A 25,403-nucleotide genomic window follows, 5' to 3' on the forward strand; every position below is an offset into this window, starting at 1 on the left:
GGGACTTCCGGCGGGCGGCGCGGCGCGGGGCGGCGCGACGGATGGCCTCGCTCCGTTCAGCGCGTCGAGCCTCGCTCGCGGTCGCCCGCGCCCGGCCGCAGCCGCTGGGCCGCCTGTCGCCCGCTCCCTGCTCCGCCTGGGCCGCCGCCATGGAGCCCGCGCCGCGCTGGCTGGCGGGGGCTGCGCTTCGACAACCGTGCTCTGCGCGCGCTGCCGGTGGAGACGCCGCCGCCGGGCCCCGAGGCGCGCCGTCCGCGCCGCGGCAGGTGCCCGGGGCCTGCTTCAGCCGCGCGCGTCCCGCCCCGCTGCAGCAGCCGCGCGTCGTGGCGCTGTCGGGGCCGGCGCTGGCGCTGCTGGGGCTGGGCGCCGCCGCGCTAGAGGCCGAGGCGGAGGCCGAGGCCGCGCTCTTCTTCAGCGGCAACGCGCTGCTGCCGGGCGCCGAGCCGGCCGCGCACTGCTACTGCGGGCACCAGTTCGGCCAGTTCGCGGGGCAGCTGGGCGACGGCGCCGCCATGTACCTGGGCGAGGTGTGCACAGCGGCCGGCGAGCGCTGGGAGCTGCAGCTCAAGGGCGCCGGCCCCACGCCCTTCTCCAGGTGCGCTGGGGCTCGGGGAGGCGGGTGACCCCAGGGCCGCGCCCGCGCCCTTCAGCAGGGGCAGGCGGCGCGTGCTCGTGCCCAGTAGCGCTTCCTCCCGGGTTGGGGCCGGCCTTGATCGGAAGAGCGTCGTGAGGACAGCGTGACCCTGGCGGAGCGGGCAGGGGGAAGCGAAGCCGCCCCGGGAAGTGCCCCGTGGCCCGCAAGAGGACAGGAAGCCCTGCCTGGGCTCCCGCCGAGTGGCGACCCGGGGAGGGCGGTGGGGATCCCACTGCCTCTTCTGTCCAGTGGAGCATCTCTCCGTTAAGAGCACAGCACCGCTGGCCATCCACGCTGTCCTCATGACATGCAAAGAACTTTGGAGTTAGTTCCACGAATTACTCTCATGACGCCCATATTCACTGGGGCTCCCCAGGCCGGTGCTCCTAGGTGGGGTAATGGACTGACCTCCAGACACCCTTCCTCCAAATGCCACCTGGGCAGTGCCCCTCCCCGAAACAGCTCAGCCTGTGTTCCTTCACAGAGGCTTGGGTGACCCACCCTGCCCTCTGGGGGACAGAAGCTCTTCGGACCCACCTTCCCTGCGTGCATTTCCCAGGTCACACCCCCCCACCCCCCCACCCCCGCACGGGTGTTCCAAAGCCAGCCTGGGTGCAGAACCAGAAAGTCAGCCCCAGAGAAACTTGTACCGCAGTAGGCCTGCTGCTTTTCACTGCTGTTCTTTTTTTTTTTTTTTTTTTTTGGTACTACTATTTTATTTAGAGACAGGGTTTCACCGAGTTGCTGAGGCTGGCTTTGAACTTGCAATCCTCCTGCCTCAGCCTCCCCAGCTGGTTCCCAGGATTACAGGTGTGCACCACCACACCAGGCTGCAGTTCACATACTTGCCCATACTGTGCTTGTTCAGTGACTTAAAAATAGACAACCTGCATTTTATGCTTTAATATTCTAAATCTGGGCTTTCATCCCTTTTCTCTCCATCCACTGACATACCCACCATCTCCCACCAATCTCCATTTTCATCTCCCTGGCTAGATTCTCAGAATGACTGGTTCTTCCTCTTCTCCCAGTCTCCAGACCTTTCAGCTCTATCTCAGTACATTTACTGAGCTGTGCAAGGTCCCCACCACCTGTCCCCAGCAACCTGTTTATAGGCACCTGCCTGGATGGTGTTCAGAGACCTCTTTTTGTGAACATCCTTATAGTTCATGTTTTCATCCTGATGATGATTTATCTTTACCAGTTGTAAAGACCAGCTTGTGAAATAAATTAATTTGCTATTGGAAGATGCTTTTTTTTTTTTTTTCCCCCTTTTTTTGCTCTGCTGGGGATGAAATGGCCCTCCTCCCCCAGCCTTAGAAAATATTTTTTATGTTTGAAGACTTAAGGGCTTTGTTCGGTGTTTCAAGACCTGAGGTATTGTAGAATACTGTGGCCAAGTTGCCCAGGCCGGCCCCAGATTTGCCATTGTCCTGCCTCCGCCTCCTGAGAAGCTGGGATTATAGGCGTGCACTACCACACCTGGCTAGAATATTTTCCTTTAAGAGGAAAATATTTGCTCAGGCCCAGCCTCCTCTCATGTGGCCTCAACAGTTCTAGATGAGGCTGAAGCCCAGGTGGTTGTCAGCCTCCAGGTGTGGTTTGGAGGAGCAAGTAGCTGGTTCTTACCCCTGCCTGCTGTGGCTATTGGGGTTCCAGGACAGGCCTCTCAGCTGGCTCAGCAAGGTTCACACCTGGGCCTCAGTCCCAAAGCAAAGCAGTGTGCCTTATTGCCCAGGCACGGTTCTTAAAGCAAAAATCAGAATCACAGTATGAATACCAACGAAAGTCCCATGGCAGTGCAGGCCACAAGGCTCACGGGACACACTGCTGGCCTTCAGGATGGTTTTATCAGATCCCAGGTTGGCTGGACTGTGCTGGCTTCTGTGGAACCTTGGGGACTCTTGCTCGGCTGAGGAGCCATTCCCAAAGCTGGAGGGGTGGGGTGCCGTGGGAGACACGGGGCCTGGGCCCTTCAGGCCCTGGTACAGTTCCTCAGCGTCCAGGAGGTGGCAAGCAAGGGGCAGAAGGGACTGAAGCCACCTGAGGTGGACACTGTCACCCTGGGTCACTGCCTGGCCCCGCCAGATCTGGAGTGAGCCCTACTGTGACTCACAGGTGAGGGTGGGCAGGTCGAGGTTTGCCCAGCACCTTAAGGCCATTGGCTCAGAGAACCAGTCAGTCTAGGGCTGAGCCCAGCATCCAGACTCGTGCCTGAGGGCAGTGGTCCACCCTGTGGTGCCCTTTCCCCTGTGTCCAGCTGAGGTGGAAGCTGCTCCTCGCCTTCCCGCGTGGGCGTGCTCTTTGACACCTGCCTTCCGCCGTGTTCCCAGCCACCACCTCTACAGCCCTCACCCGGGCGCACTGTGGGTCCCTTTGGGTTCTGGGCAGGGCACTTGAGGTCAGCATGACCAGGATGTGGCCCGTCCAGGCACGTGTGCTCTGCTGCCACTGCTTTCTTTCTGTGTGCTCTGCTTTTGAAAGAGTGACAGGCTCAGTGCAAAAGTCCAAGCCACGCAACCCACCAGCACAGGCAGTTCTGCTGCTTCGGCCGGTTCTCGGGCTGGGTGTCTGGTGGGCAGCACCTGTCTGGGCCTGTCACCCAGAAGCAGGTGCGGCCGCCCTGTGTGCCCATGTGCTCTTCTGCTGCCCACTGTGTGCTCAGGGCCTGGCTTCCCTGCCAGTGGTGCTGGGGGCCGAGCTGTTGGGGCGCCCGTCTCTGGGCAGTGCATCTGGCCCTGATGAGCAGGAGCCTGCACTGACCTCGTGCCGGGTTCAGGTTTTTCCGTACTGCAGTTAGTGCTGCTGTGTGTCTGTGTCACAGTGAGCGTTGCTGTGGGTGGATCAGTGCACTTCTGGGTGAAGCCTGTAGGCTTGAGGGTGTGCGTGGGGTTGGCGGGTCCTCTGTCCTCTCCTGGGCTTGGGTGTATGGCTCCCACACCAGGCACGCTGGGCGGACTCTGTTTACAGTGCTGTCAGAGCTTCACAAGAACCAGTGGGCTCAAAGGGTTGTTCGGCTGCCTCTTTCCTCAAGTGGACACCTGCCTGACGGGCATGGGCCTCTGTGTTTGATTTCAGACAGGCCGACGGCCGCAAGGTCCTGCGGTCGAGCATCCGGGAGTTCCTCTGCAGCGAGGCCATGTTCCACCTGGGGGTCCCCACCACACGGGCTGGGGCCTGTGTCACCTCTGAGTCCACGGTGGTGCGAGACGTGTTCTATGATGGTAATCCAAAACACGAAAAGTGCACGGTTGTGTTGCGTGTAGCTCCCTCCTTCATCAGGTAATGCCGGTCCTTCCGGCCTGTCTACACACCTGCTTCTAGAGTCAGATGGTGCTTGTGCAGCTGGAAGGCCGAGCAGGACAAAGGAGCCCCTCAGCCCAGCCTTGAGCGGGTGCTTCATGCGCAGGAGGGACTCAGTGCAGGAGGCTGGTTGTCCCATTCTGGTGGACAGTGGGGCTGGTGGGCAGGGTGACCCCTGCAGGACCCTGCCTGGGAGGAGGGGCTGCCCAAACAGCAGGTTCCTAGGAGTTTCAGACAAAAAACTACCTAAAACTGACCAAGGAGATGGTCTCAGTGTCATAAAGCAGCAGGCTGCTGAGAGCGGGTGTGCTGTAGTCCTCGTGGTCATCCCCAACTGTCCAGATGCAGTTCAGCTGCCCAGTGACTGGAGTCCTTTCTGATGCTTTCCTCCCTCAGGCCACCCATTCCTCCATAAGCCACCACACCCATGTGCTCACTGCTATCAGACGCTCCCAAGGGACAGCCGGGGACAATATGTAAACATCTAGGTTTATTGAAAACAGTAAGGAAGTAGAGTTCACTACAGTCTCTCAAGTTCCAATCCAACCCTGGAGGGGTTTTTGTGTGTTTATTTCTTTGTTTTTTGGTACTGGGGATTGATTGAGCCCATGGGCACTTAACCACTGAGCAACATCCCTGTTTATATTTTAGAGACAGGGTCTCACTGAGTTGCTTAGGGCCTCGCTAAGTTGCTGAGGCTGGCTTTGAGCTTGCAGTCCTCCTGCCTCAGCCTCCCAGGCCGCTGGGATCACAGGCTGTGCCACTGCGCCCAGCTAGTTTCCCCATGTCGATAAAGCTACTTTCTGACAGTGAGAAACCTCATTATAAGGTAAGTTCCTCTGTGTAACCAAGCTTATCTTTGCTGTCACCTTGCTGCCTGACTTCAGTATTACAGAGCTGATCCCTGAACCAAGAGCCGGGGTGACCTTGTCCCTGACAGCCACCAGCTGCTCATGCCTGAGACAGACTGTGAGGGTCTCTGGCCTTTTCTGCCCAGGGGGGAGTAGGAGGAACCAGGGCCCAGGTCTGCCTCATGGTGGCTCTGTTGACACTTGCTGGAGGCGTCCTGTGTCTCTTGCAATAGCCACGTCCTCACGGCCTCTGCCAGAAGCAGCCTCAGTTATGGCAACCAAAACTGCCTCCAACTCACCTGCTGTGGCTCCTGCTAAGAGCCGCTCTGACCTGGAACTGAGCTGCCCCTGCCCCTCCCTGCCAGGATGCTGGGGGTGGGCAGAGAACCCTCCTGAGTCGGGGTGAGGCAGGAAACAGTGTGGCCATTTCTGGGCCATAGGCCTGCATGGGCCCCAGGTGGCTGGAACGGGGGCTCTCTGCTTGGAGGTGGGCAGGTCTCCGGAGCTGGTGGCCTGCTGCCTGGCCAGGTGCTTTCTTTCCCTCGAGCCACAGGTCTAGGGGCCTCAGCTGCTTCCTTTTTTCTTTTTCTCACAAGGTGCTAGGGTCTCTGCCTTGTCAAACACCTGGATCTCCCCTTCAGGTTTGGATCCTTTGAGATTTTTAAGCCCACTGATGAGCACACGGGGCGTGCTGGTCCCAGTGTGGGGCGAAATGACATCAGAGTCCAGATGCTCGACTACGTGATCGGCTCTTTCTACCCTGAAATCCAGGCTGCCCACACCCACGACAGTGACCACGTGCCGAGGAACGCCGCCTTCTTCCGGGAGGTAGGTGGAGGCCACGCACAGGGCCTCCCGTCAGGAACCTAGGACCTGTTTCAGTCAGACTTCTTGCAGCTGTGACCAGGAGACCTGACGAGAACAATCTTAGAGGAGGAAAAGTTTATTTGGGGCTCAAGTTTCAGAGGTCCCAGTCCACAGACAGCTGGCTCATTGCTCAGGCCCGAGGTGAGGAAGAACATCATGGCGGAGGAAAGCAGCTGAGGACATGGCCCCAGGAAGCAGAGAGAGAGCTCTGCTCACAAGGGACAAAATATAAACCCCAAAGGCGCCCTCCAGTGACCCCTCCTCCAGCCACACCCAGTCACCACCCAGTTAGTCCCTGTGGGGTCAACGCACTGGCTGGGCCAGGGCGCTCTCGACCCGGTCGTTCCACTTCTGAGTGTCCACTGTCTCACACGAGCCTTGGAGGACATCTCACACCCAAACCGTGCTGGCCCTGCCTGCTGCTGAACACCATCGTTCCAGCTGAGGGCAGAGCTCGTCCCCAGTGCCGTCACCTGCGGACTTGTGGCTTGGCGGCTGGCAAGCACACCAGTCAGGCTCTGAGCACGGTGGGGCCGGGGGCACCTGCAGGAGCCAGCGGTGCCCTGGCCTGGGGAGAGCCCCGTAAGGGGCGGCTGGCTGGGGTGCTGGATGCCGCCTCCTTGGGTTGGCACCAGTGGGGGAGCAGCCAACCTGGGGAGATTTGGGGGAAACTCAGACTGCCCAGCTGGGGTCCGGGCCCCTGCCCCTTCTACAGACAGCACACTCACCTACTCGATCGGGAATTACAGGACATGGCGAGTGGGCCACACCTGCAGCCTGTGGGCAGAGAGGAAAGGAAGCTCCAGGCCAGGTGGGGGTCCCGGGAGGGTGGTGCACGTGCCACCAGGGAACGGCTGCAGCCCAGACCCCTCTGCCCAGTGGCTTGGGCTGGAGCACCATGGGTTAATAGCAGCGGTACTAAGCAGTTGTCTGTGGGCCTCTTGTGCAACAGGCCACTCCTCTGACCAGCTCAACCACATGGCACAGATGTGGGGGGGTGGTCTGGTCAGTTGCTCCACCCCTCTGAGCCTTGGTCTGCCATTGAAGCTGCAAGGGCAGCGCTGCCCAATTCGCAGGAGCATGTGTGCATCTGCCCCGTGTGAAGCAAGACGTGCAGGGGTGTGGTAGCAGGGAGGGCCTTGGGTGCAGCCCTGCAGTCCACAGCTCCTGCTCTCCTGTGTGGTGGGGGGCGGGGTGAGTGGCAGGGTTGGCAGGCACGCCCCATCTTGTGGCACCCAGTGTGGAGGGACAGCAGCTTGCGGGGCACTGCAGTGTGGACCCAGGCACACGGTGCCAGGCCTCATGGTCCTTCCTGGTGCCCATGGGGCCTTTATGATGAGCCCAAGTCTGGGTTGCCTGACTTTTCTTGTTAGGTTAAAAGCCAGAATGGTGGGTGTGTAAGAGAAAGGTAGAGCCCGTGGCAGCCAGGGCCACACGCCAGCTCACCCAGAGGCTGAGCACTGTGGGGACCGGAAGGGCCTGGCAGAGACCCAGACCTCACTGGCGAGCAAGGATCACTCACTGTGCTGACTCTCGGGTGGGGCAGGCCCGGGGAGGGGCTGCCAGCATCTGTCCTTCCCCAGGTGACACGACGCACAGCCCGCATGGTGGCTGAGTGGCAGTGTGTCGGCTTCTGCCACGGTGTGCTCAACACCGACAACATGAGCATCCTGGGGCTTACCATTGACTACGGGCCCTTCGGCTTCCTGGACAGGTGAGTGGCCCCTTGGACTGCAGATGGTGGGCCTCAGGCAGCCTGAACATTGAGGCACAGACCCCAGCCTCGACACCGGGGCGAGGGAAGGGGGCACCTGACCCGGGGCGCTGGACTGCTTGCACAAGTCTTTCTTGGGTGTTTAATTCTCAGCTACACCTGACTGGCCATTCCTGGAAGCAGAAATCTCCTGGAGGGTCTTGAGCAAAAGCAGCATGAGCTCCCTAGCATTTCAGAAAGGTTCCTTGTGCTGTGGGGTTGGGAGCAGGTGGTGGGCAGGAAGGAAGGGTCTTCTGGTCCCTGGCAGGCTGAGGAGCCCAGCTTCAAGAGTCAGGGCCACTCCAGGGATAGGGCAGAACAGGAGAGCGGTGGCCACACAGGACACGCCCTCTGGGTGTGTCCTTCACAGCCCTGCAACCTCACCTGTGTGGCAGGTACGACCCTGACCACGTGTGCAACGCTTCAGACCACGCCGGGCGCTACGCCTACAGCAAGCAACCCGAGGTGTGCAAGTGGAACCTGCAGAAGCTGGCCGAGGCGCTGGAGCCCGAGCTGCCCCAGGCGCTGGGCGAGGCCATCCTGGAGGAGGAGTTCGACTCCGAGTTCCAAAGGCACTACCTGCAGAAGATGCGCAGGAAGCTGGGCCTCGTGCGTGTGGCACAGGAGGAGGATGGTACACTGGTGGCCAGGCTCCTGGAAACCATGCGCCAGACTGGTGAGCGGCACTCGCTGCAGCCAGCCCACAGCATTATGGTGGGCAGAGTGCAATTTGTCCTTTTCCCCCTTTTTTTGGTGGGGGGCAGGTCCTGGGGACTGAACTCAGGGGTACTCCATCACTGAGCCACCTCCTCAGCCCTATCTTGTACTCTATTTAGAGACAGGGTCTCACTGAGTTGCTTAGCACCTTGCCTTTGCTGAGGCTGGCTTTGAACTTGAGATCCTCCTGCCTCAGCCTCTGAGCTGCTGGGCTTGCAGGTGTGCACCCCAGGCCTGGCCTTCTTTACCATTCCTGGAGGTGCACAGCTGTGGCTCTGAGCACGCCTGCATGTCCTGCGGCCATCACCACCATCCTGAACCCAGATTTGGCCTCCCTGGAACTCCAACCCCTAGCTCCCTCCCAGCCCTGGCACCTACCATTGTGCTTTCCAAGTGTGACCGTTGTCCAGATCTTACACCTTTTGAGGCCCTGCACAGGGTGACGCTGCAGGCGAGGTCACCTCCATTTCTGACTCGTGCACAGTGCTGCTGTGTAGGTGCGGGTGCAGGTCCCAGTCTGGGTCCCTGCTTCCCCTCTTGCAGGTGGTCAGCAGGGTTGCCAGACCATGTCCAGTGCACCACTGCTTCTGGCACAACATCGAGCAGCTGTGGCTAACGTGGGCGCAGGACCCTGGCTCTGTCCACGTCGAGCAGCAGTGGCTAACGTGGGCACAGGACCCTGGCTCTGTCTGGCCTGGGGGCACCCTTCCTTCTCATCTCAGGACCCGCTGGGGGCTTTTTTGCATGCAGCTCTTGCCAGTCAGGTTTTCTGTTCCTGATTCACCCTTCTCGCCCTGAGAAGCTACAGGACTTGTGGGGTGCTTTCTCCTGCACCCGTCAAGGGCAACCCTAAGGTCATGCCCCCCTCAGATTCCCTGGTATTGGGGGGTGAAGCCTGATTGGCTGTGAGGGAGAGTGGTTAGTACTTCCTCCCTGAATTGGTGTGCTGGTCTTCTATCAAGGACGTTTGCCCTGCATTCCTGAGGGTGGCTGGCCTGTAGTTTCCTTGCAGTGCCTGGCGTGGACATCCAGGCAGAGCTGGCCTCTGAGCTAGAGCCTTGCTTACTGTCCCCTTTTCCTTTTTTCCCAGAGAAGTTTGGAGGCGTTGTGGTTAGGTCTTCTTGGTTTGATTTGGGTTTTTTGTTCTTTGGCACTGGGCATTGAACCCAGTGGTGTGCGATCACTGAGCTCTGTTCCTGGCCCTTTCCCCCTTGAGACAAGGTCCTGCGAAGCTGGCTTAAACTTGCGAGCAGCTGGGGTCACAGGCGTGGCCACTGTGCCTGGCAGAACTGCCTCTCGGGAAATTCTGCCTCTCCTCCTGCAGCCCCATCCCACACTGGGCACTTCACACGTGGGGTCAGCGGTGTCCTCCACCACGTCCTCCTCACTCACATTCCCAACCTGGGCCCATTTTTGTCTGGCTAAGTTTGATTTTGTTGATCTTTTACAAGAACCAGTTCCTACTTCCCTTTGATCCTTGTAACCAGACTTCATTCTCTTCTGCTAACGTTGGTCTTATTTTGCTCTTTTTTGGTTTTGTTTTGCTTTTAGTAGAGTGACTTTAGTTTTTTTTAAAATGAACACATTTACCACTGTTTATTTTCCTCTGAGCACAGCTCTTGCTGCATGTTGTTTTATCTCCAAGTATTTTATAATTTTGCTTGTGATTTCTTTTTTAACCCACTGGTTGGTGAAGAGTATGGTATTTAAGCTGAATGTGGTGGTGCACACCTGTCATCTCGGCCACTGGGAGGCTGAGATAGAAAGATGGCAAGTTTAAGGTCAGCCTGGGACCTTAGCAAGACCATCTCAGAATTAAACATAATCTTAAAGACTCCTGGATGTGGCCCAGTGGTAGAGCACCCCTGGGTTCAATCCCTGGTACCACCAAAAATAATTCCCACTGTTGATGAAACGAACAGTACACAGAGCCCTGGGGTGATCTCTGGCTTCCTCCCACTGTGGCCTCGGTGACGCCCTTGCAGAAGTCCCTGCCGAGCAGGAGCTGCCTGGTCTAGCTGGCATGTGCCGGCCTGGCCCGCCCGGATGCTCCGCCCACCACCGAGTGCTGCAGCATTAGACGCCGACGCCCGTCCTGTTACAGAGCCATCGTTCCTCCTCGTTCCTCCTCCGTCCGTTAGCTGTCTGCTTTGTCGTGTGTACATCTGCCTGATGTGGTGGCTGTTCTTGTCTCTGGTCTGCTTCGTCTGACATCCAAGCAGGCTCAGCTCTGGGCTACGTTCGCATGGAAGTCTCTTCACTTTCCATCTGAGTCTAAAGCAAGCCCCTGCAGACAGCCTGTGGTCACCCGCTCGGTCTGCTCTGCCGGCGGGCCCCTTGGTTGTGGAGGCGATCGCCAGGGGAGGCAGTCGGGCTGTCGGCTGCTCTCTGCATGTCTTGCATCTCTCCATTTCTGCTTTTGTCAGCCATGCCCCACCACATGCTGTTCTGGTCCACTTCTTGTTTCCTTCTGTTTATTTTTTCCATGTTTTCTTAGGGGATGCCATGGTTCCTTCTGCCCAGGCGTTGGCAAACAAGGCTGAGGGTGGCAGTGGCTCCCGTGACAGGCAGGCATGGCCATGAAGGCCAGGTGCCAGCTTTAGGCCATGTTACCAGTTTTGTGAGCAACCTAGAGTCACAGCAGATGGGTGGCAGCTGAAGGGTCAGGAGTCAGGGCCCAGCAGGCACTCGAGAGAGGACACAGGTTGGTATGGGGGAGCGTAGGCTGGCATGTGCCCGCCTCCACCTGAGCAGCCCTTATGCAGGTGCCGACTTCACGAACACCTTCTCCCTGCTGAGCTCCTTCCCGCTCGAGCCACAGTCACCAGGCCTGGCAGAGTTCCTGACCTCTCTGACCTCCCAGTGTGCCTCCCTGGAGGAGCTGCGACTCGCCTTCCGGCCCCAGATGGATCCCCGGTGGGTACTCAGGCCTTGCTGCCATGGGGTTTGCTCTCAAAAGGGGAGGAACACCCAGAACAAGGATCTGGGGACCCGGGGTCGGGGAGCTACAACCACCCTACTCCTGGGAACGGGGGCAACCTGGGCCTGTTGGTCAGAGAGCACAGGGAGCCTGACGTGGGCACCCAGGACGGCTCTGGTTTACCTGGCAAGAGCCCATGGCACTCGGTCCCAGGCAGATGGCGCCTCCTGCCACCTCCCAACAGGATGAGCATGCCGTGTGCAGAGTGCTGCCCAGACCCAGGATGAGACCCGGGCAGTGCTGACCATGGCTTTTGAGTAAGAACCAAAGCTGGTCACACAGAAACGCCTTTACTGATTAGCCAGGAAGACACACGTTGTTAGGAGGTGGGCCGAGGCCTCAAGCAGCAGACTGCGGCGGTGCCCGTGCGGGGCGGAGCCTGGCGGCCCTGGCTGGCAGGCTCACGCTGCCTCCCTGTAGGCAGCTCTCCATGATGCTCATGCTGGCGCAGTCCAACCCCCAGCTCTTCGCGCTCATCGGCACCCAGGCGAACCTCGCGAGGGAGCTGGACCGTGTGGAGCAGCAGTCGCAGCTGGAGCAGCTGAGCCCCGAGGAGCTGCAGAGCAGGAACAGGGGCCGCTGGGCTGACTGGCTGCAGGAGTACAGGTGAGCCCGTGTGCCCGCTCCTCTGCCACAGCCGCCACCTCAGGTGGCTACAGATGACCCTGCACGAGGGCCTGTGGCTGCTGCTGCTGGAAAGAGCAACCGGGCTGTGATTCCAGAGTCCGGCTGGAAAAGGACGTGGCGGGGGCTGGTGACATGGCTGCCTGGCAGGCAGAGCGAGTGCGTGTGATGCAGGCCAACAACCCCAAGTACGTCCTGAGGAACTACATCGCCCAGAGTGCCATTGAGGCTGCCGAGAACGGGGACTTCTCAGAGGCAAGTTTGCTCCATCCCCGCTGTCCCTGGGAGGCTGGGCTGGCCAGCGTCCCTGACCCAGCTCTCCCTCCAGGTGCGGCGGGTGCTGAAGCTGCTGGAGTCTCCATACCACAGTGACGGGGAGGCGGCTGGGGGCCCCGAGGCTGCGGGGGCAGCCCACGGACGGCACTCCTACAGCAGCAGGCCCCCACTCTGGGCAGCAGAGCTGTGCGTGACATGATCCTCGTAGTGGCCTCGGCACCTCCCGAGGCTCCCGGTGCTGCTGAGCTGCCGAGACGTGCCAGGCTGCCCTGAGCTGTCTCTCCATGAAGGCAGAGACCTCCAGTCAGTCCCTGACCTGTCCCTGTCAGAGGCCAGCTCAGCAGCACACCCAGCCCAGTCCTCAGCGCATGGGGACAAGGGCTCCACCTCCTGGGTGCAGGGGGTGCAGAGGGGCCAGGCCTTGGTGGCAGTGGCAGTCCCCTCTGTCCACCTCACTCTCCAGGGGAACTAAATAAAGAACAGCTTCCTTAGGCCAATGGTGACTCTGCCCTCCTTCCCTGACCCCAGTCCCTGCCCAGGAGAGGGACCTCAAGTGTCCTGGTAGTAATTGTTGAAGTTGATGCGCAGCAGGAAGTCCTCCAGGTGGGGCTGATAGCCGCGGTTCACCAGCTTGGTCACCACTGTGGAGGCAGCAGGCTGTTCAGGCTTCTGCCCTGCCCGGGGCCTGGCTGCCCCCTCCCGGCCTGGCTAGGGGAGGGCTCACCTTTGAAGAGGAAGTGAGAGTAGTACTTGAAGGTGTTGTAGGACTGCTGCATGAGAGCAAAGTTGGGGTGCTCAGCACCCCGGGGGCCACTGGCTGGGCCCCAGGCCTGGGAGATGAGCTGGCTGCGGAACTTGAGCACCAGGCTGAAGATGCTGTGGATGATGTTCATGACAGGCGCCGCCTTCTCTGTGAGCAGGCCCCTAGGGGAGGGCAGAGCTGCTAGTGGGCTGCTGGCCCCACAGTGGCCCACCAAGGTGCCCTGGGCCTCACCTGAAGACAGCCTTGTGCAGGTACTCTGCGTGGGCGCGCTGGATCTCCTCAAGGTCACCCACTGTAGCCAGCCGGGCCCTGAACTCACACCAGCTGACGTGCAGGATCTGGTTGGCAATGTAGCCCTGGGTGACCTTCACGAAGTGCTGCATCTCGTGCTTGAACAGCTGCAGCTGGCGGAACTGCACCGAGCCAGCCGTGTGGCTTACCAGGGCTGCAGAGGAGAGAGGGTGAGCACAGCCCGGAGCCCCCTGCCAGGGAGGCGGCTGCCGACCGCCCTCACCTGTGCGCTTGAGGTGGAAACAGACGTCCTTGAGTGTCCACATCATGAGCTTCAGCTGCAGCAGGAAGGAGAAGATGCCGCTGTACTTGCTCAGGCAGCTTTCAGTGATCACGATGTTGAGGGGCCAGTCGACCTGCTGGGAAAGCCCTGCTCAGTGGCTGACCCATGGGACAGGGCTCCCTGTGACACCCGCCCATGATGCACTGCTGACCTTGTACCTGAGCTCCAAGCAGCTCAGCACATCCGGGGCATTGGGAGCAAACACCTCAGGCAGGTACTTCAGGGCAAAGGAGAGGTTGGTGGCATGGGGCGTGTCCCCGTGGAGGCTGTACTGCAGGGCCTTGCTCAGGATGCAGTTGAGGACCAGCGGGTTGAGCAGCTCCCCAGGTGTCTGCCCAGCCCCAAGCTGAGGCGGGAAAGGGACAAGTCCCCAAGAGTGCCAGATAGGAGCCAGGCTGCTCAGGAGGGCTGCAGTGCCCGCCTGATCCCCAGTGCCCCAGGCTGTGCCATGCAGCCAGGCAACCCAGCTGCCAGGGGCAGTGGCGTTTGAATGGCCAGTGCCAACCTCACTCCACTGTGGGGCTCCCCCGTGGCACAACTCCCCCCAACTCCACCTCCACATCCAGGGTCACCTTCTCAAAGAGCAGGTCACTCAGGGACTGGGCAAACTCCCCATCCTCCATCAGCAGGAAGTGCCGGAGGGCCTCAAAGTGTGCCTCCAGGTGCAGCTCGGCGAAGAAGTAGTCCACGGCAGCTTTGTTCACCAGGGAGACGCTGGGGAGCGGGCGGAGTCAGAGTGGGAGGCAGGCTGGGCAGGGGTGGGCGCGCGGGCCTGCGCAGCCGGGCACTCACTGGGCAGCCAGCGGGGCGGTCAGGGAGCGCTGCATGAGCACGGGCAGCGTCAGCAGCTCGCTGAGCTGCACTGCAGTCTCGTCCACAGCCGGCTGCACCCGGGGATCCACCGGGAAGGCAAAGGCCCGGGGAAGCACGTGGTGCACCAGGTGGGCAGCAGGCGGCTCTGCTGCGGGAACAAGACAGGGGTCAGCACAGCGTGCAGGGGCACTGACCCGGGCTCCTGCCTTGCGCCGTGGGGCCAGAGACTCACACATGGACTCGTAGCGGTCGGGATAGGGCTCTAGGCAGTACATCCTGGCCAGGCCTGCCACGTAGGCCTGCTCTCCGCCCCGGCGCTGTGCCTCCTCCTCAGCCGCCGCCTCCCTGGAGTCTGGGGCGCTTGGGGCAGCTGTGCCTTCCTGAGAAGCAAACGCAAAGGGGTGTCGCCCCACCCAGCACACCGCCCCCCAGGCCCCGTTTGCTGTGCTGGAGGAGGAAAGGGCTTGCAGGCCGGGGCGTGCCACGCATGCAGACACGTCCCCTGCGTGCTCCCCTCCCCGGGCGCGTCCACCCTGACCTGAGAGGCTGCAGGCCAGCTTGGAGAGAGGTCCTCATCGTCACCACTCTTCCCTGGGCCTGAGTGGACAAAGCGGGTGGAAGGGGACATCAGGACCAAGCACCTGCTGAGGGAGTCCCTGCATCCTGGTTAAGAGCCCAGGCACCCTGCGGGGGGCTTCACACACTCCCACCCTCCCAGGTTTGTGGGCCCCACGGCCCCCACCCTGACCACCCGCTGCTCCGCTCTGACCTGGCTCCCTGGAGACACTGTCTCCAAAAGTGCTGGACACAGGAGAGGGCAAGGTCTGCAGACTGCCCACACTGGGAGAGCAGATGGAAGGCTCTGTGTCTGCAGGTAGCTGTGGCCCACATTCCCAGGCAGGGCCCTGCACTTCCAGGCTGGCGCCTGACTGGGACACGTGGCCAGGGCAGCTCTGGTGGGGCCTGGGCAGGTTGGGCTCCATCTCTGACAAGAGCACCCCCAGCATCATGGGTGACTGGGAGGTGTGCCCGTGGGTGTCCCACCGTGGCCGGGAGGGAGCCACGTCTGCCACGTTCTCACCCACCCTGATGTTGGCGTCTGACACGTGCCCGTGGGTGTTCCACCGTGGCCGGGAGGGAGCCACGTCTGCCACGTTCTCACCCACCCTGATGTTGGCGTCTGACACGTGCCCGTGGATGTTCCACCGTGGCCGGGAGGGAGCCACGTCTGCCACGTTATCCCCGACCCTGATGTTGGCTTCTGACACGTGCCCGTGGGTGTTCCACCGTGGCCGGGAGGGAGCCACGTCTGCCACGTTCTCCCCGACCCTGATGTTGGCGTCTGACACGTGCCCGTGGATGTTCCACCGTGGCCGGGAGGGAGCCACGTCTGCCACGTTCTCACCCACCCTGATGTTGGCGTCTGACACGTGCCCGTGGATGTTCCACCGTGGCCGGGAGGGAGCCACATCTGCCACGTTCTCACCCACCCTGATGTTGGCGTCTGACACGTGCCCGTGGATGTTCCACCGTGGCCGGGAGGGAGCCACGTCTGCCACGTTCTCACCCACCCTGATGTTGGCGTCTGACACGTGCCCGTGGATGTTCCACCGTGGCCGGGAGGGAGTCACGTCTGCCACGTTCTCACCCACCCTGATGCTGGCGTCTGACACGGGCCCAAGGAGCTGCCCTGTGGGCTGGCTGCTTCCCTCATCAGCAGGCCTGAGTTGGGGAGGCAAAGCCACCTGTGTGTCGGGGCCATGAGCAGCGAGCTTCGCGTGGGCGCCCGAGCTGCCCTGGACAGCCTGGAGGGGCCCTGATGGAGGCGAGGGGCTTGCGGCCGGCCTCAGGGTGGTGCTGAAGTCGTAAGCCCGCAGCTGGGCAGGCTGCGTGCCAGCTGCCACGTGGACCTCCCCAGGGGCAGCGGGGGGCAGGTCTGAGCTGATGGTCTGCAGCGCCTCCTCCAGGAGAAGGGCCCTGCTGGTCTGCACGGGCTGCTCAGCCCTGGGATCTGTGGGCAGGAAGTCTGTGATGCTGAGGCCAGCGGAGAATGGCTCGGCCCCCTCCGCCAGCCTGCTCCCCGAGTCACCCGACTCCACCGCTGGAGACTCGACGGCCTGCAGTGTGGGCACACACGGCCTGCCTGGGCAATCCCAGGCAGCCAAGCGCAGCTCTGTGGGTCCTGAATCACAGGTGCGACCTCTGTCTGGGCGCGTGGGGCCCGGAGATGTGACCTGCAACAGTGCACGACCCAGCCTGGTCTCGTGGTCCTCCAGCCATCTAACGTGACCCACGGTCAGTGCTCCCACTGGGCCCTCACCTGGGAGCAGGCACTCGGGTCACGCAGCAGCTCCTGGGGCTGGCAAGCCTCAGCCATGTTTTTCAGCATCTCCTGAAATTCAAGCCAGCGGGACAGAGGCAGCAGCTCTGTGCAGTTCCAGTCGAGCTGGTGCCCAGCCCAGCACAGCCTCCACAGGGCATCCCTTACCCACCCCGGAAGTCCCTCTGCCCGCACACACTGGAGATGGCACCTGTGCTGGACTCAGCAAGGGCCTGGTCACCTGCACCTGTGCAACGCCCTGGCGCCCGGGGACAGCACACGTCTGCAGCAGCCTGAGGAGCGGTGCAGCCGTGCCACCCCAGGAGCTCAGACACGTGTGGCACCCAGCAGAGCTGCCACCCAACGTCAATGCAATACCTGGACACGCTTTTGATCTTCCAGGAAAAAACGAAGCCGTGCGCTTTCCAGTCGGTGCCTCTGGATTCTCCACAGCGCCCTCTGCTCCCGACGAGCTGCCTCTGCAGACAACTTGCTGTAGTGGTCGACCAGTGCCTGCCTGGAGCCATGTGCAGAGAGAACATGGCCACCACAGTCACTACCCTGTCCGTGGGCAGGACCCAGACAGGCAGGAATGTCCCCGTGGCCATGTTCCCCAGGCCCCTGCCCTATGTCTTCCCCGAAGAACCCGCGGGACTCACTGAGTAGGCCAGTCTGGCAAGGGGCCCTAGCTGGCAGACAGCCAGTCAGGGATGAACAAACACCTTTAAACAAACTCCAGGAGACCCTACGTGGCCTGATAGGCCCAGCCTGAGGGGAGGTGCAGCCGCTCGGCTGCACTAAGCACTTTCCTCTCTGCAATTTCAGACCACACAGAACTGAAGACGACACAGAGTAAACCCAACACAAACCCAGTGACTGAGCCTCCCAAAGCAGGCCGCTGGACCCAAACCTGGACTGGCCAGGGAAGGGGCCTCTACCTGGTTTCCTGTGTAGGTAAACAGAATGCTACCCACATGGAGATCCACCAAGCACACACCTAGCACACATGAGGCACACCCTCACCTGCTCTGTGACAGCTTCAAAAGTGGGCACAGCAAGTGTCCTGTGACACCCGCAGGGAAGTGGCCACCCCTTAGACAAGGCTTCCCCTGGAAGACAGCTCCCAGCTTAAGGGACAAACTAACACACCTGGAGGAGACAGACTCTCAGGAGCTACACCAGACATGGCCTGCTCTCTGCTGGCCCAGGTCTGAAATAAACAGGAGCTATTTAAAATCAAGACAGGCTCGGGTGCCACTCAGTGGTAAGGCACTTGCTGAGCATGTGAGGCCCTGGGTTTGTTCCCAGAACCATGGGGAAAAAATTAAAAGGTAAAAGTAAATAACCTTAAGGTAAACGAATAAACACAGAGCCTGGCCACCAAGCACAGCATGCAGGCCTTGCTGGGCCTGGTCCATGCCCCGACCAGCACAGGCACTCTGGGTGGCCGAGGGCGCCCCAGCGCTGGGGCAGGGTGTGGCTCTGCGTGCTCGCCTTTCCCCCTTGCTGCGTGCCTGTGCTCCTGCAGAGTGAATGACTCCACTGACAGCAAGCAGCTCTGGCCTGGTGCCCACAGCTGCCCCACCTGGCCTTCCTCTCCAGCTCTTCCTCCAGGGCCGTCAGTCGCTTCTCCCGGTCCCGGACTTCACGGGCATAGCTGAAGTCGTCTGCCAGGTCCTCCTGCCGGGCCGCCAGGCGACGCTACCCACAAAGAGCCCTGTTTGCTAAAGGGGACTTAGGAGCCAGGACCCAGAGGAGGGCCAGGCCCACCCGCCTTCTGGCCCAGGACCCGCAGGCTGGGCCCACCCACCTCCTGGTCCTTCACAAACTGCTCCTTTAGACGCTGAAACTGCTCTCGCTTCCGGGCGTCCACGGCCATCTGCTCCGACATCTGCCGGTCTGCATTGGAAGGCAAGAGGCGGTCATGACGAGCCTTGACAGGGCCCAGCCTGCGGAAAGGAGGCACTGGAGCCACACTTACCACTCAGCTCACTGAGGACCCTGGACGCTGCTTCCCGGGCATGGACGATTAGTTCTTGTTTTGCGATTTCCATACGTAATTCCTGGAACAGACAATAAACAAAGTACCTTCATTCCTGGTGCCTTACCTGGGATGGCCCGGGAGAGGGCTGGCCACTGGAAGCACCCTGCTCTGACTGTTGTCAACAGCCCCACTGCACCCGCACAGATCTGGGGTCAGCAGGCACGATACTCCACCCAAGGCCGTGAGAAGACTGCCCAGCCAGGCCAAGAACCTCTGGTTTAGGACAGTGACAAGGTACTCCGGGTTTCTGAGTGAGCTGACTCTCAGACACCTGGGGCCAACACCCAGGCTGTATGGTCCAGAGGGGACCAAGGGGCTCAGAGGGGCTTCCCTGCTCAGCCTCCTGCACCGTCCCTGCCTGGTCTCCCTGCTGCCTACCAGCTCCCTGCTCCAGGTCAGGAGGGTTTCTGGGAAACGGCATGACCGCCATCAGCCCCTCCCAGGGCACACCGGGAACAGGGCCCTGCAGACACACCAGTCCCCTGAGCTTGAGGGGCTGCAGATCACCGAGTGCAGACACATCCCCGCTGCCTAGGGCGCCCCAGGACACCTATCCATCGCTGCAAGGCCCCCAGGAAGCCCCAGGGAGAGAGGTAGGACACCTGCCCTGGGCACCTGACTCCAGGACACGTGTCCCCGCCTCCCTGGATACCCAGTCAAGCACCATCAGGAGAAAGGACACCAGAAGGGGGCTGCGCATGGTGCATGTCCTGCACCTGGTCCCATCAGCCACCTGGGCAAGGGGCAAAGAAAGCCTAAGGCCCACGTGAAGCACCTTCTCCTCCTTGCTGATGGAGCTGTGGCGGGCAACCCTCTCCATCCGCCCAACGTAGACAGCACAGTCCTTCTCAATCTCCTTCAACTCCTCCAGGGAGAAAATCACCGAGATGCGAGGAACAGGGACATCAGACCAGCAGAGGTAGTGCTGCCAGAGGAAGGGCTGCGGTGAGCACTGGCCCAGGTGGGGCCGGAGCACTGGAGCCCAGCTCTGCTTCTGGGTTTCCAGTGATGCACGTGGACGGCCAAGCGCTTTGGTCTCAGCAACAGTTCACTCCTCCATCGAGAGGCAGCGGCAGCACTGATGGCAACCAAGGGCCAGTCTCCACAGACGTGAGGACACATCTCTCCGTCCCTGCTGTCTGGGGACTCTGTCCAGAGGCGCCACATACAGGGTCAAGATGCCCTGCAGCACAAGTGGCAGCAGACTCCCACAGATGCCCCTCCAAGGGAAGCTGAGAACCCTGACATCCGCCTCCAGTGTGGAGAGAGGTCACTGGAACATGACATCCCTGGACAGACCTGGACCCCACAGCCTCTTCCTCCCTCAGCAACTCCCAACCCCACTCACCCGGGGACAGCAGAGCTTTAGCAGGTTGATGGTCTTCCCACAGACGTACACGTCATGAGCAATGTGCTTCAAGAACACAGGGACGCAGTCCTCCACTTCTTTGGAGATGAGCACATAGCCATGAGTCCAGTAAAATTTGTCTAAATGTGGGACAGAATGCAGAGTGGCCTACCCTCAGTGCCGGCCCTGTCCCAGGCCCACAGGTGTGGAGGCCAGCCCAGCAACCTATGGCTGCCTACCTCTGAAGCCGAGGTACTCGTGGTTCACCTGGATCATGAACTCCCCACACACGTCTCTGAAGACCCCACTGTACACCCAGTCATGAATGAACCTGCCATGGGCATTGGGGTGCCAGGGGTGAGCATGGCTGAGCAGTGGGTGGGCATGGGGTGAGTATCCCCCCAGTACATCCACCACCTGAGTCCACTCACCATCCTGCCCCATGTGTGGCCAACACCAACCTGAGGCCCAGGCCCACCTCCTCCACAGGTCACCCACCGTGTATAGGGCTCGCAGCTGGTCTTCAGCAGGGACAGCAGCACAGGGTAGTGCTCGTTGCTGCAGTTGTCCAGAGCTTCCTGGTAGAGGTAGGACAGCAGCTTCACCCCCTGCGCGTGAGGAGAGGCAGGCTCAGCAGCAGCATGTGGGCGCCACTCGCCAGCCCCCACCCCGGAGCCAACCAGGCCACCACACTCAGCAAGGATGCAAACTCACGGTGGGGAACACAGCCCTGGGCTCTCCTCCGCTGGACCCCGGGAGCACAGTGCCGACACCACAGAGCTCAGCCAGGTACCTAGACCCAGACGCTGGATCAGACCAGGTGACGGGGCTCAGGACCCAGGCCAGGCTCAGACCAGGTGACAGTCTCAGGATCCCCAAGGTGAGTATCAGATCAGGTGATGGGGGCTTGGGTCCCCAAGGCAAGTACCAGACCAGGTGAGCAACATTCCTGTCCCTCTCACGCTCCCCTAAATGACTGGCCCGCCCAGGCTCTAAAAACCGCTGACCCTAACAACCTACATCTAAGCCTCCTGACAGACCCGCGCAGGGCCCTGTGCCTGTGTGTCCACGGACACACCCCCGCCTGGCATGCAGCCACCTCCTCACTATCCTAAGTCCACGATTCCCTCACCACACACCTGTGGCTGCCCAGATCTCCTCCTGCCTTTGCCCCGCCTGGCCCAGGTCATCACCCACTGGGGCCCAGATGACTGCCCGTGCCCCACAGGCCAGGCCCTTTGCCCACTCCACCCCTCCACTGTGTTCCATGTGACAGCCCCTCCAGAAGCCAGCCTCCACCCCCAAACTGCCCTGCATGTCAGCACACTCTCCAGACTCAGGTCCCGGGGCCGCCATGCCCACTGCTCGTCACTACCTGGAATGTGTCCTTCTCTGTGCAGCCTCTGTCCCTCTTCTTGGGACAGCACTAGCCATAGACACCTGCCTGGCTTTTTACTAATAGAATTGTCAGTCCTAGAGGTCATGTCCATGGTCCCCTGTGTACCATTTAGGTGGGAAACCCCAGACCTAGGCAGGGCCTAGTATGGTGGGTGGACAGCAGACACACCACATGGTACCTAGCACCCAGTGACACCTAGCACCAGCAGGTAAGGGACACAGTTACCTCCTGAGACTGCTCTTCTGGGCCTTGCTGCACAGCTAGCTCTTCCCCCGCAGCAAGCCCTAAGCCACTACCCAAATTCCCAGCCATGTGCAGAGCCTCACCTGAGCTGCCGGCCCAGCTTCTTGAATAGAAAGCCAATGGTGAGGAGGCTGAGGGTGGGTGGAGTGGCGAGGACACAGGCCCGGTAGTACTGCAGGTACCGCCTCAAGCCGCTGGTGAAGGCCTGCAGGGGAGGCTGGGAGGAGGGCCTGCACGCAGACTGGGCCACCACCTGGCTTGGAGAGCACACGGCTCTCCTCCAGGCCCCAGCCCTGTGTCCATCTTCCAGGCAGTGCCATCTGTGAGCTAAACCCAGCTAAAAGCAGGGATAATGCACAGGAAGACCACCCACCACATGCCTGCCCTCAGCCAGGCAGTAGAGCAGTGTGGCCTTGAGTCACCCAAGATAGGACAACCTAGACCCACACCCTGAGAGCCGCGGTCTTGTCCATGCATGCCAGATGATCAGGAGACACAGCATCTCCCGCGCCCCTCCTGCCCCTCAGAGGCCTGGGCTCTGACCCATGCCCCACACCCTGCGGCCCCTCAGGCCCCACACACACTCACCACCCTTCTGCCTGGGTATACTCCCCCGTGCAGCCCCTGTGCACGGCCTCCCAGCCTCAAGTCTGAAAGCTGACTCAGTGTGCCATCTGTCCCTTGTCAGAGCTTGAAAGGTCACGTGGCCTGGGCCAGGCCCTGCCCCACCCCTCCCTGATGCCTGCCCCTCATTTTTCCTAGTGCCCAGCTCTTGTGTGCCCCTGTCCTCAGCAGCTCAGACCACACCCGTGGTCCTGTGGGATTCTACCAGTACATGAGCTAGAAGCAGGTCCTTCAGCAAAACAGAATTCCCAGAGGCAGACTTGGCTCAGGACCCAAGCACCTCAAATGTCAACTCCTCAAAACAGGAGCTGTCTGCTGGTGCTGTACAATGAGGAACAGGTGATTCATGCCTCACTTTCTTGCTGCTGGTGTTCCCCCGAGGCCCCAAAATATTGGCAAAATTTACCCTCCTCTAGCCCTTGGCCCAAACTCATCTGCCCCAGGGTTCCAGTGGAAGAATGGATAGATGAGTGACACCTCACCCACAGTCACCCACTCCTGGGAAAGTTTGGACTCAGTGATCCTGGAGTAGGAACTGAGATTCTCTCTTTCAGAATGCAGCTTGAGGCATGCCTAGCATGCATGAGGCCATGGGTTCTATCTCCAACATGAAAACAAGACCCAGAACACAATGGTTCTCCTCAAGCTATACCTGAAACACAAGGCCTCTGCTGCAGGAGGAGCCCAGCACGGGTTGCAGGGAGAAGTGGCTCAGGCGTGTGTAGCAGGTCCCATACTCGGCCACCTCCGACAGGATGCTACTGATGCTCTCAGGAGAAGCCCCTGACACATGGACACCCCGCTCCACCACGAAGGCCTGAGAGAGCTATAGGGTGAGAGGTGGAGTCAAAGCCAGGCATCCAGATCCCCAGTGTGGGCACCCAGGCACAGGACCCCAGAGCCCCCCGGACCAACACACACAAGCAGGAAGTTCCAAAAGTGAAAGGCAAATGGCCCAAACACACCCACTCCTGTGTATTTATTACACACCAGAACAGCATATAGTCTTTCACTGACCACATTTAAAAATACATGTTCAAAGTTCCAACTGTGGAAAAGGGCACAGAAAAGCAACACCTCCACACGATACCAGAAGTGCACACAGCCAAGCACAGCTGTCTGGGAGGCCAAGACAGGAAGGTCTCTCATTTATGATGTCTAGGCCGGCCTGGGCAACCTAGTGAGACCCCATCTCTACAGACCCAGCCCTGATACTGCAGCTCCTGGGATCAGTGCAAAGAAAGTAGTGAGATGTGTCACAGCACTTTCCCACAGTGCAAGAGCTGCAGACACCTGCGGTGAGCACAGGTCAGGCCAGCAGCCACACTGTGCACGATGTTCTAGAGAACAGGTGAACCTAGAGCCAGCGGGACCACAGAGGTAACAAAGATGGAAGCAGAGATAAAACAGAACAGTAACAGAGAATCAACTAAACTAACAGCTGGTTCTTTGAAAAGATCAACACGCTGATGAATCTTCACCTAGAATGAGTGAAGAAAAAAGGTGTTTTGGGGGAAACTAGGTGTGGTGGCCACACCTATAATCCCAGAAACTTGGGAGGCTGAAACAGGAGGATCCTAAGTTCAAGGCCAGCCTCAGCAACTTAACAAGCCCTTGTCTCAAAATAAAAATTAAGAAAAAAAATAAAAACAAAAAAAGGACTAAGAATGTAACTCAGTGGTAAAGTATCCCTTGGTTCAACCCGGTATAAACGACAGCCTGGGCAACTTAGCAAGACCCTGTCTCAGAAATGACAAAGGGCTGGGCATGCAGGTCAGCAGAAGAACCTTGCCTGGTGTGTAGGAGGCACTGGATTCAATTCTCAACCACATGTGAATAAATAAATAAATAAAATAAAGGGCCACTGACAACCAAAAACAATTTTAAAAATAAATAAAGTAAGTAAATTAAGTAAAACAAAGTTAACTGCTTGTAGATGACATATTATTATGTACAGAAACCCCAAAAATCCACAAAAACAACCAAGGAAATAAAAACTTACAGACTGCAAACTACAAAACATTACTAAAACAAATTAAAGGCCTAAATGGAAAGATATTCCAGGTATGGCAGAAAGAGAAAAACCTATCCAAAAATGCACACCCAATTTTAAGGAACCCCAAGTAGCCAAAACGGTCTTGAAAAATAACAAACTGGGAGGCTGAGGATGCAGCTCCATGGCAGAGCACTTTCGAGGTCCTGAGTTCCATCCCAGAACCACACGCACAAAAAGCACATTTCCCCAGTTCAAAACTTGCTGCCAAAGCTGCAGTCCTTCACACAGCGGGTATGGTGTGAGGACGGGCGTGCAGACCAACGGACAGAACACGAAGTTCAGAACAAATGCTCACACCAATGGAGTTCAGAAAGGCAACCGACTTCCGAGATGGGTGCCAAGATCATTCAATAGGGATGAGACAGGCTTTTTGACAGGAAGTTGCTGGACAACTAGACAGCCAAGGCAAAGAATAAAGCTGACCTCCTGTCAGGCAGGGAGTGGAAACAAGGAAGCACTTCATTTGGCTGAGAGCCCGCCAAGCTGACCTTCCCTGTTACTCACTGCACTGGCCTCCCCCAGCCAGTGTAGGGCCCCAAGGGTGCTGGCCCCACAACGGCCAGGGCCTTCTCACCTGGCAGAGGGAGAACGTGGCAGACACCACCCCAAGCAGGACGTTCAGCGAGTCCTTCACCAGCTCTTGCTCCTTCACCAGCATGGGCCTTGGAGCCTGCAGGAGGCCCCCACTGAGGGCCTGCAGCTCACCTTGGCGGAGCCTGCAGAACCTGTCAAAGGCGTCCCTTCCCGCCTCGGTAAGGTAGGACTCCTCTCTGTGGCCAGGGGGGCTGCAAGGGAGACAGAGAGGACGGTGAACAGAGGGGCAGCAGGCACCTTAGTGCCCTCCCACCCAGGAGCAGGTACAAAGAGGAGAGTGACTCATCTAACAAACAGCCAGCATGACCACCAACAACTACCCACCTGCCCTCAGTGCCGGCTACAATCGACTCCATCAGCACATGCCCTGAGCTCCAGGGAGTGTCTCCCCAGCCCAGCCCTGGGACAACAGCCAGAGCCACCCAAGAACACCTGTGGTCCTCAGATGACAACTTACCACAGCGGGCTCTGTGCTGGGGCTTGAACCCAGGGCCCTCTACCACTGGGCCACACCCCCCAGTCCTTTCTGTTTTTCATTTTGAGACAGGCTCTCACTAAATTGCTGAGGCTGACCTCAAATTTGTGATCCTGCCTCAGCCCAGATCTCGCTGGGATCCCAG

The 25,403-nt window shown here is 59.7% G+C and overlaps 2 protein-coding genes across 5 annotated transcripts in view; one reads left to right on the forward strand and one right to left on the reverse strand.

The window, feature by feature from the left end:
• Selenoo (selenoprotein O) lies at positions 1-12,517 on the forward strand. The gene is given in 11 exon segments (XM_047549069.1): positions 1-176; positions 178-238; positions 241-595; positions 3,713-3,916; positions 5,430-5,616; positions 7,239-7,369; positions 7,804-8,084; positions 10,891-11,041; positions 11,526-11,711; positions 11,828-11,984; positions 12,058-12,517. Coding segments are annotated over 11 exon segments (2,004 nt in total). The 5' UTR covers positions 1-41; the 3' UTR covers positions 12,214-12,517.
• Positions 11,380-25,403, reverse strand: part of Tubgcp6 (tubulin gamma complex associated protein 6) — an 18,756-nt gene continuing 4,732 nt past the window's right edge. The window contains exons 3-25 of one of the 4 annotated variants that reach the window (XM_047549065.1): positions 24,764-24,974; positions 22,786-22,959; positions 21,593-21,714; positions 20,582-20,660; positions 20,366-20,475; positions 20,107-20,198; positions 19,868-20,007; positions 19,295-19,444; positions 18,457-18,538; positions 18,286-18,374; positions 18,061-18,176; positions 16,854-16,992; positions 16,476-16,547; positions 14,925-16,389; positions 14,694-14,752; positions 14,388-14,535; positions 14,135-14,303; positions 13,915-14,056; positions 13,494-13,688; positions 13,283-13,418; positions 13,000-13,213; positions 12,730-12,929; positions 11,380-12,646 (exon numbers count right to left, since the gene is read on the reverse strand). In XM_047549065.1, the coding sequence (XP_047405021.1) occupies positions 12,555-12,646; positions 12,730-12,929; positions 13,000-13,213; positions 13,283-13,418; positions 13,494-13,688; positions 13,915-14,056; positions 14,135-14,303; positions 14,388-14,535; positions 14,694-14,752; positions 14,925-16,389; positions 16,476-16,547; positions 16,854-16,992; positions 18,061-18,176; positions 18,286-18,374; positions 18,457-18,538; positions 19,295-19,444; positions 19,868-20,007; positions 20,107-20,198; positions 20,366-20,475; positions 20,582-20,660; positions 21,593-21,714; positions 22,786-22,959; positions 24,764-24,974 (4,396 nt within the window). In that variant the 3' untranslated portion in view covers positions 11,380-12,554. Of the gene's footprint in view, positions 12,647-12,729; positions 12,930-12,999; positions 13,214-13,282; positions 13,419-13,493; positions 13,689-13,914; positions 14,057-14,134; positions 14,304-14,387; positions 14,536-14,693; positions 14,753-14,924; positions 16,390-16,475; positions 16,548-16,853; positions 16,993-18,060; positions 18,177-18,285; positions 18,375-18,456; positions 18,539-19,294; positions 19,445-19,867; positions 20,008-20,106; positions 20,199-20,365; positions 20,476-20,581; positions 20,661-21,592; positions 21,715-22,785; positions 22,960-24,763; positions 24,975-25,403 lie in introns of those variants that run through there. The other 3 variants (XM_047549066.1, XR_007108280.1, XR_007108279.1) reach the window with 3 other exon arrangements.

This window comes from Sciurus carolinensis, chromosome 4 (assembly GCF_902686445.1).
Source record: "Sciurus carolinensis chromosome 4, mSciCar1.2, whole genome shotgun sequence".
Lineage (NCBI taxonomy): Eukaryota > Metazoa > Chordata > Mammalia > Rodentia > Sciuridae > Sciurus > Sciurus carolinensis.